The 14,554-nt window shown below is 40.3% G+C and overlaps 1 protein-coding gene across 6 annotated transcripts in view; it reads left to right on the forward strand.

Annotated features, from left to right (window-relative positions):
• The window catches only part of Csgalnact1 (chondroitin sulfate N-acetylgalactosaminyltransferase 1), a 359,628-nt gene that overhangs the window by 319,659 nt on the left and 25,415 nt on the right, over nt 1–14,554 (forward strand). For all 6 annotated transcript variants that reach the window (XM_085843930.1, XM_085843931.1, XM_085843932.1 and 3 more), the window contains one exon: nt 10,018–10,119. In XM_085843930.1, the coding sequence (XP_085700056.1) occupies nt 10,018–10,119 (102 nt within the window). The remainder of the gene's footprint in view (nt 1–10,017; nt 10,120–14,554) is intronic.

A 14,554-nucleotide genomic window follows, 5' to 3' on the forward strand; every position in this document is an offset into this window, starting at 1 on the left:
TTTAAAAATTCAATAAAAGGTTATTTGAAGTTTCTAATTTAAGATGGATTATTAGTTTATAGAAGTATATACATGGCTACTACAAGATCTTTGAGCAGTGTAGAACAGAACAAGGAATAGATTATTTTTAAAGTAACCCGCAGCTAACCACTATTTACATTAATTCATTACCACTTCACATGACCTTTATTAGGCTAGTTCATTGGCTATGCATAATTTGATAGTACATGAGGCATCTTACATGTTCCATTCTTAATGAATTAAATTTTACCTTCCTCAAATTTATAGTAGAAAAATCAGTATTCTACTAGGAACTGCTGGGATTCTGGCAAATATGTCATCACTCTAAGAGATGTTAGTTTCTAAAAACTTTTTCTCATGTTAAGAAGCTATTCACAGAACTATGATTAAAATTATAATATTCTTTAACCATATTTTAGCATGAGATTGACCTGATTAAGGAATTACAGTGAGAAAAGAAAATGTTTGCATCCCATATTCTTCCCTTCCTCTGTGATTCATCATCTTTCAGGTTAGACACCTGTCTTTTTACCTAGTTGGGAAACACAACCTTCAATTCTTCTTTTATAAAAGGCAAATTCTGTATTCAGGTGGATTTGATGTATTTGTCTGGTATTCTTAAAATAACATCTCCATTCCACAGTTCTTAGATGGTTGTGTTTAATGGGTAAGAACCACTTACAAGGACAGTCATAAATATTTTACCATGAACTATCTACCTATCGCCTTTGTAGTTGTTAACAGAGGAACAGGTTGGCTGGCCTCAAAATATGTGCATTCAAGGCCAAAAGACTAGGTTAAAATTCTGGCTCCATGGTTTTACATGGAAAAACTATCTTCTTTCCATAATCCATTTACTCCACAGAATAAATAATATTTTAGGAAAATAATCTAGAGACTGATGTAGGAGCACCACTTTACTCCAGACCTGTGTAGGCTTTCTTTTAGTGTTGAGTGATGCCATGGATGTGTATTAAGAATCTTATTTTGTCTTTTCTAAAAGTGACCTTTGCCTCAAGGCTAGAAGAATTCCTCTTTAGTGCCAAATCATAGTAACTTGATTGAGTAGGGTATATCTCCTCTAGGCATTAATTGTTCTCTGGCTATTTGTCAAGAATATAGTTTTATGTTGTTTTGTGGAATCTTTTGTGTTATAGCATGAATAGATGCTACAGGCTTATATATCTGAATGCTTGTTGAATTGGGAGGTGTGGTGTGGCCTTGGAAGAGGTGTGTCACTAGAAGTAGACTTTGAGGTTTCAGAAGCCCACACTATTCCCATTTAGTGGTCTTTCTCTGTCCCTCTCTATATCATGCCTATGCACCAGGATGTAATTTCTCAGCTATTCCTCAAGTTCCAGGCCAGCCTTCCTGCTGCCATGTTCTGCACAATAATGATACTGAACTCTAACCTTCCAGAACCATTAGTTACAATAAACTCTTTCTTTTACAAGCTGCCTTGATTATGGTGTCACTTCATAGAAATAGAAAAATAATTAATACAGGTGTTTTATGGTATCTGCATGACTTATTCAGGGCTGTGCTATGTGGGCACAAATTGTCTATTTCAAAATTATTAGCATCTCCATTTTTCTTGTGAGTGTGTTGTGTATATATGGCATATGTGTATATGGCATGTGAGGGTGTGAAGTGTGTTTGTGTGTTGTATGTATATGGTGTATGTGTATATAGTGTGTGTATTTTGTATATGTATATGGTGTATGTGCATATTGTGTGTATGTTGTCTATATACACACATTGTATATATGTACATTATGTATATGCATATGTATATTCTATATGTATATGTGTGTATATATGTATGTCTATGTCTACGTCTATGTAGGTAAGCATGTGGTGAGTGTGTCACAACACAGGCCCATGTGTATATGCAGGTAAATGTCTTCCTCTATTGCTCTGACTTTATTTTCTTGAGACAGAGTTTCTCATAGAACCAAAAGCTTCCATTCTGGCCCAAGTAGGCTCTTGGGATACACCTGTCTTTGTCCTACAATTCTGGGCTTATAGCCATGTGCAGCCTACACCCATTTTTTATGTAGAAGCTGGGATTCAAACTAAGGTCCTTATGCTTTCAGAGCAGGAGCACTTACCCATGGGGTCATTCAGCCAGTCCTTCTCTCTAGTCTTAGTGCCTTTATCTTTATCTGCATGCATGCAAACCTTTCCTGATGTCAGGAACTCATCTTCTATTCTGTATCTTTCTAAGATGCTTTTATTTGTTTTGCTGTTGTTTTATTTTCTGAGTACACCCTGTGCCTGGTGCTCTTGTTTTGGTTTAAAGTGAACTTTTTTTTTCATTGAATTCATATTTAGTGAAAGTGGAACAACTGTAAGAAAGTTTCCTTTGGCTGAGCCCTGTTCTCAATGAGACTATATATAATTTTTGCTTTGAATGCCATTTTGAAAAAAAAAATCAATCTCTGCACCCCCTACCCCCAGCCTTCTTCCCACACCCTCTTTCTTTGTCTTCTTGCCCTAAGGGTTCAGTTGCTGTGCTATTGGAGAATCAAAGGCCTGACTGAGCTTTTACCTCACGTGAGAGCCACTGTGCCCACCCCAGCTGTATTTTGAGGGCAGAGTGTTGTTCTGTTGACATCTGTTATGTGAAAATGCAGGTGGGCTCAGGCTTAGCTGGCTGGGTACAGCCTTTGTTGGAAGTTCCCAGTTGCTGTATTCCTTCTCAACTGTGGAGTGCTATGGAGCTTTACCAGACCTTCCTATCCATTTCTGTGAGCCACTTCACTGTTTAAAACCATAGCTACACAGAGCTTTGACAGCCAATAAGCTCGAGAAATGCTAAACTTTACCACTAATGGTTTTTTGTTTGTTTGGTTGTTTGTTTGTTTGGTTGGTTGGTTGGTTGGTTGTTTTTCCAACCGATCATGTTTTTAACAAGGAGTTTTCTTTGGGATGCCTGGGCAGGTCTGTGATTGGGAAACAAAACAAACTCACCAGTGTGCTCATTTTCTGAACCTCCTAGCAGACAAGAAGAAAAGGGGAAAACAAGGGCTAGTGGATATTAGCCTTAGTATTTAGTGAGAAAAAGCCATTGTTGGATGAGGCCAGCTTATTTCCAGCAGTAGACCCTCAGGGCTTTCAGTTAATAGGTACTGGATGCCAGGTAAATGCTCTTCATAGCACTGGCAACAATTACAGTGGCAAGAACTGGGTATTTCCATCTCCTGATAAAGAATCAAAACCCTACTGTGCCCTTTGAGACCAATGTAGATGACACTAATCTTGGTGCTGCAGGGCCTCCAGGTGTGATCCTGTCTGGGATTCTGGAGGTCATTTGGCTGGCACTTAAGAAAACTCCGTTTTTGGCTGCCATCAGACTAATCTGAATGTGAAACCTACAGTCCTCATGTGCCATTTCCTTACCCATGAACATCCTCCCACCACTTGGGATCACAGGGCATCTGGAGCTCCTATGGGAACTTTACTGAAGTGAGGTCATGTTTGCTTGTACACTCTTGGCCCAGGAGTTACCACCTTAAGCTACCTCCTCATCTTTGCTTTGGGTAATCACTTTAGTTTGCCTTTGAAGCTGTCTCTACTTGGCTTTGGCTGCTGAGTTTCTCTCATCTGTAATATGGATTTTAGGCTCATCTGTGCTTTGTTTGATATCAGGAAGACTCACAATAACAAAGCTATAGATCTTCAGATTGTTATCTCTGCCTCTCCCCAGCAGGGTGGGGGAATTTTAATGGAAAATATGCTTCATGATTTTTTTAAAAACCTTTCTTGTTTGTCCCAATTTTGCTTGCTTTTTTAATTTTGACTGTTTCCAGCTGAACTAAACTCTCTTGCTTGTCAAGTTCCTCTTTAAAGTGGGTGGATTATATTTGTTTGAATGTTGTTTTCTTCTTCTGGCTATTCTCATCCTTCTTAGGCCATTTCTGACATTTTAATGTATGATCAGGGAAATCTACTCAACTTTCTTTAGAGGTTTTCTCTTTCATCCCATTTTGGCCTAGAATCTATAAGATGGATCTGGAAATTTTTTGGAAAATAACTTAAAGTGGTGATTATAGAATTTCTAACTGAAATAATCCTTAAGCATTTGGCTAAACTAATATAGGTGACTGAAAGTTTTCCAGCCACTAGGATTGTCACACAGATATATGTCTGTGTCCTCTGTAGTTTCTTAAATGGAATGGATGCTATCAGCATAGTACAATCTCTTTCTGATTCATGTTTTAATACCATTTTGTGAGCCATTTCACTACTCACAAGCCAGAGCTACACCAAGAAGCTTTCATATCTGATGATCTTGAGAAACACAATTTTTATTAGTCATGTCATTTTAATAGTTTTCTTTAGGGACCTAATAGAAGACTACAGGTCATGTAAAAATGCCTATCCAAGAGAGTAAAATATGGTCAATTGGAATAGAGAGTGTGTTTCCTGTGTTGCAATGAGAATCAGGAAAGTTGTTTGATTGCAGGTTCAGATCAACCATCACTTCTTAACAATGATCAGAACACCCAGATACTAGGATAGGGAATTATCTGTTGATTCATGCTGGCACAAGGGTAAGGGGAAGGATACACTGAACCCAAAACAGAATGCCATGATATAAACAGATGCCAGAGTATCCAATAACCCTCTCTTCCCTCTCCAGAATAGAGTCTGTTCCTTACAGTATACCTGGTTTCTTTATGGCTGAGTGATTTCCATCCTGCTGACATAAGAAACTGTTGATAGAATGGGGCCTGATGGATTGTTATTGCATGAAGCACTCCAATTCCTGGTTTTTGTTTTTGTTTTTGTTTTGCTTTTTTCCATTTCTGATATATCTGAGTAGAAACTGACTTGGAAAACAGTAGATTGCTTGTAGCTAAGGCTTTTCTTAGCTGGGAATATGTCTCTGCTCTGCTTATCTGTGTAGAGCTCACTCACCTTTGATGCTGATTTGAGACGACATCCATCAGCCTCCAGAAGTTAACTGTTTTCTTGATATCCTTTCTGTTCATTGGCCTCCACAACTATCGTTATTCCACTTCACTATATTATTGCTCTCCAGTTATCCCAGTTTTCTGCAACTTAAGCATCTCCTTGCATGTGAGATTTTCATTCTTCAGTGTCTGAAGTAAACCTGGATTTTTAATCCCCTTGGAGAGATCAAATGTGATAGCTCTTTGTTAATCCTTCACTAAGGAAAACAAAATGCATTGCATAAGCCAGGGACTCACTGAATGTGGATTCCTGAATTTGTGTGTTGATCTGATTTATGTTGTTACAATACATTGTTAACAAATGAGTATATACAAAGTTGATTAAGGCAGCCATGGTGGCTTATGACTATAATCTCAGTCCCTAGGAGGTTGATGAAGGAGGAGTAATGTAAGCCTGAAGCCAGCCTGGGCCACATAAGAAATCTCAGACTAGTCTGGGCTATGCAATGAGAGTCCCTGCTCATAAACAAACAAACAAACAAACAAACAGAACAAAAAAGTAGTTTACTTAGTTGGTTTTGGTCTTAGAAATTTAAGGCTTGATCCTACCATTGACTTGTTCCTGGTGAGGTTATCATGGTGACTGGAGTTAGGGGGAGAACACATCACACAAGGAGAAACCACAGCATGAAGGGAAAAAGCCTTCAGGAGCCAGATAGAGCTGTGCTTTCCCAGCTCGCCCTCCCTCTCCTTTTCTCTCCTCTCCTCTCCCTTCTCCTCTTCTCTCCTCCCCTCTCCTTTTTCCTCCCCTTACTACCCCCTTCTTGCCTCACCTCTCTTTTCATCTCATCTACTATCTTCTCTTCTCTTCCTTTCCTTTCCCTTTCTTTTCTTATTCCTTAGCCATCTTCCCTTATCTCTCCCCTGACCCCTACTTCCTTTCTTTTCTTCTGAGACAGGATCTGGCTTGGAATACATTCCATTTCCCAAATGTTAGAATGTTAGGCATGTATCAACATGTCTGGGTAACCACACAGGAATACACCAAAGTCTCACAAAATGTAAAGTAATTCCTTCCAATGACAGTTCCCCCAGTGACTTAATCACCTTACACTAATCCCCACCTCCTGACCACCACACTGAGAGCCAAGCTACCAACACATCAATTTTTGAGTGAGAAATTCATGCACACCACACTACAGAGGTTTCCCCAGGCCGCTCAGCATGGGGTATAAAAACTGACATCCCAGCTTTATGACACACAGCTTCCTGCTTTCTCTTATCCAACATGAGATCACTATTTTCCCATGATTCTCCCAGTCTTTCCTGGCCTTCTTAAATGTGCAAGGTCATATGCTTAGAATGCACTGCCAGCCCAAGTGTCATAGAACAGGGCCAGCTCCCTGCTTCTGATGACAACTAAAGCAACTGCCACTTATGCCTCAGAGGCTGCCACTGTCCCAGTGCATACCATCAGTGCCCAACCCCCAACTATAGGTACCCTTTGGCACTGATTCCCCTTAAGTCCTGGCCCAGATTGACAGTGACCCCTTAAGGCTTCCGATTCTGTAAAGGAAGCTGTTTAGTGTTGCTTCAGCTTCAGGAAGTCACATGGGATTTCGCAAGAATGGTCTGGAGTATCACACAGACACTGGAGGGTTCATTTCTCTTCAAGCCAAGCTTTCCCTCTTGCAGAGCAGATGTTACTGCTCAAATAGATTCTAAAGACAGGGCTGTAAAACTGGGAACCTTTCATATTCTCTTTCCAGCCCTAAGTACATTGGCAAACTGTAGAGTTACTTTTGGTTCTGACAACTGGGTTAGGAAGATGCTGTTGGCACGTAGTTGGTGGAGGCCTGAAATGATGCTGACTGTCTTTCAGCACACAGGACAGCTCTTCCCACATAGTTTCAAGCTTATTTCCATGGTGTTCTATGCCTCAGGGTGCAATACCTCTTGCAAACAGGCCTACGGAAGCCTCTAGACCACCAGATCTGTTTGACAGTGTCTGACCAGCTTCATTATCAGAAACCTAAGATGACTAATCCTTCCTCCACCCAATGACTTCCACGTGTTTTGTTGAGGTTTTTTTCTACCTCACGTCTTTCTGCACACAGCACTGTGTTTAACAATTAATTCTATACAGTAAGACTGTCAGATCTAATAGACTCATCCCTCCTATTGCAAAGGTGGCCAGCCCTAGAGGCAGATACTACACTGATTCTAGGGAACCAGATATGTGTGTGTGGCTCCTTGCACAGCTCTCAGAGGTCATTGGAATGCATTTTCTTACCTCTAAGCCAAGATTTGGGCAATGGTCCCACACTTCTATAAACAGCTCAGTCCTACAGAACTCAAAGACCATGAAATTGTGACTTTGACTTCTCAGGAGATAAAAATATAGTTCAGCATAAAGGACTGTAACACATGTTTTCTGCCCAAAAATGTATTGTAACTAGCCTTGGCACTGTGTGACAATGACTTAGGGAAGAACAAACCATTTTATTGGGAAAATCACCCTTAAAAGGTAGTCTTTATGATGTAGAAGCAGAATTTTCAGTTTCCATATTGAGGTCAAAGAATTGGGGCTGTTGAAGTAATGGGAAGTATTTATGGATCTAGTATGCTCCTGAGAGGGGGTGACAAGACCTGAGTTCCCTGCGACCATTTATAGTTTCCCTGACCACCCTACCACAGTATCCCTGGGGACATGCTCACAAAAGCAGACAGACCTGTCACCTTAGCAATGTAGATAGCATTGTCCAAATACAAATGATGAACAGGGTAAACATAGAAGTCTGTATATGGCATGAGACTATCATTTGTTACTTCTTTTTAATCTTTATCTCGGAAACAAACCACATCTGCACATGTTCCTCTAATCACACATATTCCCATAGATTTTTGCCAAGGACAGGGCAGTCACATGGAAAAAGTTTTGGAAAATACAAAGACCATTCAGACGTAAGTAGTGGGACTTGCACAATCTCAGGGAGGAGTGGTTTCTTTTTGTGAGTTCTGCCTAGGAGATTGGAAACTTCTTCAAGAGAAGACATGCTAGTCCTACTTGTTATTTCAGATTCCCTTGGTAGAGTGTCTAGCATGTGCTATATTGTCAACAAATACTTGTTGAATGAATGAAGAAAAGAATTCACAAAAACCTAAAACGGAGAACTGGAAGCAGATACAGAGCAAGCTTGGATTTATCTTTCTGTCATCCTAACCTAGCTGTTTAAGGGTCTGATCTATCTCCCTTGATTTAGAAACACCAAAGACAGAGGCAGCAAAGATAGTAGTGGGAAAAACTCAGGACGCTTTAGTTCAGGCTCAGCAGGGATAGATCCCCTGCACTCCCTAACACATATAGTGTTAAAGCACAAGTTCTCCAGCACCTGGCCTGTGTGCACTATTTCCTTCCACTCTGGTGGAAGAAGCAGAAGCAATATCTGGCAAGTTTGCTAAGGGAATCTTGTACAGGGACTTTTTCGGAGGTACACCTGAAGCCAGGCTGAGCCTTACATGCCTGTTGCTTGGTGTCAGGGTGATGTCCCTTACAGATCTCTTCATTCTTAATCCATCCTTTCTGAACTCTTCCCATCTTCCAAGTCCCAATTCACCCTGAGAACATATCACACTTCCTGCGTTCTACCTATCTGATGACTTGGTTTGAGTTCATTTTATCTTCCAATTACATTTTTCTAGGGCAGGGACCATTGCTTCTGCTGTTCCCAATGCTTCCCAGCAACTCCAGGAATGTGGCTCTTCCTTTTGGATGTTATAACAAAAAACATCTAGTAATTTGACCTCTATAAATAAGGCCAAGATATTTCTGGAGTCTATGACTTAGATTATTGTTTGAATGTTAACAATGGAAGGAGCGCGCAGGAAATACCAAAATATCTCAAAATACCATCCCACCAGCAGAATCTCTCTCTGTTGGCTCCCAGAAAACAACATTTTGTATTATCTACATAAACATATACACATGTATGTAGATATATTCATGCATCATAGGCATGTATGTAAGCATATATATGTAGGATATGATATATGCATATACATATAAATATTTATTCATGTTTTTATTTATATTTACATGTATATACACATACAGTTACACACACTTTCATTTGAAGAGCAAACCCTCAGACAAACCTAGCAGATTAGCTAGACAGTATGTTTAAAAGAAAAGGACATAGAAAGTAACACATAAGCTTTGGTAAGGATTGAATCTAGACCAGTCAAGAGCCAAAGACCTGGATGTGGGAGTGCTGAGCCAAATGGCTGCTTTGTTAGGACCCCCGAATCACCAGATTGCTGGCATAGTCAGTTGTGTTCAAGCTCTGTTTTCCTGCCTATGGTGACACGACTGACCTGTGATCTGAGATCACAACTGGTGGATGCTGAGAGGGGTTCCTTCTAGTTGTACAGAAATCTTTTAATCAAAACTTCTAGGCCTGTGGGTATATATGTCTACTTCATGAGGAGTGAGGTTTCTTTCCACCTGCTTCAAAGAGTGGGATACATGGAAGGTACTAACTGGTGTTTCCTTAACAGTCCAGATGACGATGGATATTTCCAAGGCTTCCCACAGCTTAAACCAAAGAATGATGGTGTACTGTGGGTTACTCGGTAATGAAGACTGTTTGTCTCACACAAGGGAAACATCCACAGGCAAAGCTTCTTGTTCTACCCTCTCTGGACATTAGATTTCTCTTCTGTAACATAGAACCAATGTCTTACACCCCAGAGACGTCCTAGAACATGTTCCAGGACAACTTGATGCCTCCAAGGACCCTTTCCAATCAAGTGGTAGGGTGACTCTAAGATATCTCACATCTGATATCTTATTTATCATATCTGAATAGTTAAATGTATCTATTTTCCTGATAAGATAAATAAAAATTGAGTGTCCAACCAGGGTGCCATTCTCTTCTGTCTTGAGTTTACTTTAAGTCTCTTTTCACTTTATAAAATATTAAGGGAAAAGAAGAAGGCAGACGGAGGGGGAACATTGGTTTGCGTCTTAAGGTAAATATGCAGACAGGACCAGACACATATGTGCTTTGTCTTCCAGGGAGATGTGCATCCAACAGGATGGGAGAGTTCATCTCACCGTTGTTTACTTTGGGAAAGAAGAAATGAATGAAGTCAAAGGAATACTTGAAAACACTTCCAAGTAAGTAGCATGTGGCACTGTAGCCAGGAGTCACAGCAACCAGGGTGGGTCTGTACATCCAGACCCATATCTGCTTAGTTTTACTTAATATGGGGTAACCTGGGAATTTGATTGTTGACTAGGCACGGGGAATTTAGAACTTTCCCTCTTCAGGAGACTACTCAATCTGACACTGGTCTTATTTGTGTCAGGGTGATGACTTTGACAGTAGACATAAACTGCCCTGCATGGTAAAGGCATGAAACACAGGCTTTTGGGAGCTCATGCATAACTGAAGGCAACCCCTCTTGGCACCTCAGGTTTGGGGCTTTCACATATTCATAGTCAGATTTAGGGAGAACGCAGTTGTGCAGTGAACTCCTACTCAGCCACAGCTTGACAGTCTAAGAGCAATACTCAGGCTTAAATCTCATGCACAGAGTAAATGGTCTCACCCTTTCATCTTTGCCTTTCATCCATTATTCATTTAAAGACATCAGGGGACACCCAGAAGAGATGACTGAGGTAGGATCCTTGACTAAACATATCCAGTGAACAGAAATTACTTCATCAAAACCTTTAGGCCTGGGGTTGTATGTTCATAACTCATTGATCAATTGCAGAGTGTCTAGGGGGTATTGAGAAGCAGCAAACATGAATTCTTTTTCTCTTTCAAGAGAAATAATCCATGGAATCTTATACAAAGAAGGAAGCCGGCATGGAACAGTCCTGCTCTATGCTTGCTTGTCATAGAGGTGTGCAGAAAAAGTCAGGTGAATAGCTCTGATATGTGTGAAGTTTTGGCTGCTTTAATAGCACTCAGCAGCAGAACTAGTCTGAACAGGTCCATGTGGTTAGATATAAACAGGACAGTCTGTTTTGAGTTTCTGATAAGTGGTAATTGGATGGCAGTTGAAGAATGACTTCTGAGACGGAGAACACTTCCAGTGTTTATTTTCATGTTGTCACGAGACTTGTGTTAATGGCCACAATTAAAATTTCAAACTTCCAAAGAACAGAGATCACCAGCTATAGCTGTAGCTCTAAGACCATCCCCCCCACACATCTGTTATTGTAAATAAAGTTTTATTGGATGTAGCAGGTCTCTTGATTTATATATTATTTTGGACTGTTAGGTTCACAGACCCTAACAATTTACTACCTGGGTCTTTATAGAAAAAGAAAATTGTTCGCTCTTATCCTAAAGCAACAGGAGTTGAAAGTAGTAAAGGCCTGTGTGTGAAGATTAAATATAACAAAATACTTGGATTCCCTAGATGTAACTGAAGTGGAAATTTCTGGAGTTTAATGCACTGCAGTATCCCTCCCCTCTCAGCTCAATGATGGAGACCACAGATGGTTAGGCTAAGCATCTTTGCCAGTATCCATTCCTGGACAAAATTGTTTGCAAAGTTTTCCAGGAGCATCACACCTGCAATCAAGGTAGAAAAGATGTGGTAGCCACCCCTAGAGGCTGCATACTGAATTGCAGGCAAGCTCCATTCCAAAGTATTTTAAAGTCTGCCGGGGCAGGTGACTCCAGGGTGCACACAGAATCCTATCCTATTGGGTTTGGAACTTTTTTCATTTCTCAATGGATGTTGGGACACTTGCTAATGCTTACACAGACTAAGATTTATAAAAAGAGTACGTACAAGGAGAAGGCTAGTTTAGACATGTTATAGGAAATGTTCTTTCTAGGGACTGGAAGCTTAAGTACTTTTCTCAAGTAATTCCTCCCATGTCAGGTTTCCAGGTTACTAAATGCCAATAAGCATCTGACTCCACAAACATTGCATAATGCACTTTTGTCTTTCTACAATGTTCAAATGTATTGAATAGCAATAAATTCACAAGGTATTTGAGGCTTATTTTTATATGTGTATGTATATTTTGCCTTCATGTGTCTGCATTTCTGGTGCTCTCAGAGGTCAGAGGAAGATGTTAAATCCCCCTAGAACTTGAATCACAACAGTTGGTGGTACTGGTACTAGGTGAAGGCTAGAAATTAAACCTTGGTAATCTGAAAAACTAGAAAATTCTCTTAACTATTGCGCCATCTCTCTATCCCATGGTGTAACAGTTCTAATGGTATCGATTAGTCAGATGATCTTGTCTACCTTGGTATTCTGACTGGGGCAAATACATATTCTTTTAATCTTAAGTCTTGACACCATACAGTACATGGATTCTCAACACCACATAGTACATAGAGTTGTAGTACGTAAATCCACCTCTATATGCCTATATAAAGTTACAAAAGGAATATAAGAGGATGAAGCCGACTTTAATAGGTTTTAGAAGTGGGCCCAGAGAAGTGTAAGTAGACTTTGTATTCACAAGAAAAAAACACAGGATTATAAAGATACTGGTGTTGTAGGTACTGAGCTACAGGAGAGTTAGTTTTCAGAATGAAGATATAATCAACTGTAGAGGAAAGAGAGTAGAAAACTGGTTAGAGCAAGCAATAGTGGATTCAAGTCCAGACAGGAAGGAAGTGGGTAGGTAGGCAGTCAAGCAGGCCACATCAATAGCCATAGACAGAGCTAAGCCAAAAGACCTGGCAACAGTCTTGGTTCTTGATACACACAGCAAGAATCCGATGATAAGTCAATGTGGAACAATGGTCATCTCAGTGCTAGGTATCTGACACTTATGGGGTGCAGTTGAGGGAGTTATTTACTTTCTCTGTTCTGGCATGTCCAGTAAGTTTGAGGTCTGGATTCACTGGTAAGATCTCAATATACCAATGTGCCCCTACAGTCTCAATCCACCCTGGTAGATTTAGAGGGCAGCATCCTTTTCGCTACTAGGGAAAAGGTATGTATCAGTATGTACGGCACTCCAGACATGTGGTGGTATTTCCTAATATATCCAGGGGCCATGTTATCCTCTACTCTCAAAAGGTTTACAAAAGCTGCTTATAGGGTTAGAAAGATGGCCCAATGGTTAAGAGCACTGGGTACTCAGCTACAGGTGACTCTTAACCACCTGTAACTAGCTCCAAGGGATTTATAGGTAACTTCACACATGACACACCACACGCACGCACGCGCGCGCGCACACACACACACACACACACAGAGAGAGAGAGAGAGATTTCCATATACATAAAATACAAACACATCTTTACCAAAAAGTGCAGTGTCTCAAGACTATGCATAGCCTGAAAAAAAAAAAACAGAATTTTTTAGAACACAGAATGACTTATCGCAAGGCACCGTTGCACTACCTGGCGAGCAGAAGTCTCAAAATGTCTCTTAGTTGGTAAAGAAAGTATTGTATCTGAACAAGGGTAGCAAAGCCACCTGAGTCCTACAGAATGGTGCACCTGAAATACTGGATAATACCCAGAAGTGAATCCATTACATGCAGAAAACTACTCCTGGGGCCTGTGATTTAAAGTAATGAATGCTATATAAGCTCAAGCAAAATTAATTTGCACCCCATTTCTCTGTGTTGCTGATATCTGTTATATTGAAGCCAGTGATGCCCATGGTGGCATACACCAAGTTGGTGGAATTTTTGGGATGCTTGGGATCTATAGTGGCTGGATTGACACTTTCAGACTGTTTCTCTGACACATCCTTGCCGAGATCACGTTGGATTTCTTGTCCTTGTGATCATAGTGATCCCTTGCCCCATTTATTCAACCTCCACTTCTCTCTCAACGTCAGATCATCTGTGTAGCTCTTCTTTACTCCTGAACCTATCCTCTCTGAACACTAGTCATAAAGGCAACAACATTTATGTTAGGCATATGCTATATGGTATAGTGAGTTACACTTTGTAGCTAGGTTATAAGTTGTTCAGTAAATGACAATATATCCTATTTGTCCTCATAACCCCAGCACCTGACACAAGTTTGTTCATCAAGGGAAAGGTACTACCAAGCAATTATTGGATTTGGATATACAATAGCACAAATGTATGCACATGCACACGCACACATGCACATACACACACATACACTTCTGTCCGTTACTTAGATATCATCACTATTCTTTTAAGGTAGAAAGAATGCTTATTCAATGGCATTTTATTTTCAACTACTGTTATTTTATGAACAACCTCATTAAATGTTCATAACAACTTTTGGTGCATGGATGTATGTGTGATATGAATGTGTATGCATTTTCACATATATGTGCATAGGTATATGCACACATGTGTGTGTAGGCATGAGGTTGACATTACGTATCTTTTCCAATTGCTCTTTTCCTTATGTATTGATGAAGGGTTTCTCACTGAACTTAGAGCTAGAGGTTTCCAAAAGCCTGATTAACCATTTGTTCCTGTGACTCCCTTTCTCTGCTTCCCACTTGCTATGGCTAGAATTGGGCCACCACATGGCTTCTATTTCCCCAGGCTCTCCGACCCTTTGTGTCTGGGTTTTTGAGGTGAGTAATGTTATCAGCCCTCTTTCATAGCTGATGAAACTGGGTAAGCTCAGTGA

This window comes from Mus caroli, unplaced genomic scaffold, assembly GCF_978045245.1.
Source record: "Mus caroli unplaced genomic scaffold, Mus_caroli_1 scaffold_10, whole genome shotgun sequence".
Classification (NCBI taxonomy): Eukaryota; Metazoa; Chordata; class Mammalia; order Rodentia; family Muridae; genus Mus; species Mus caroli.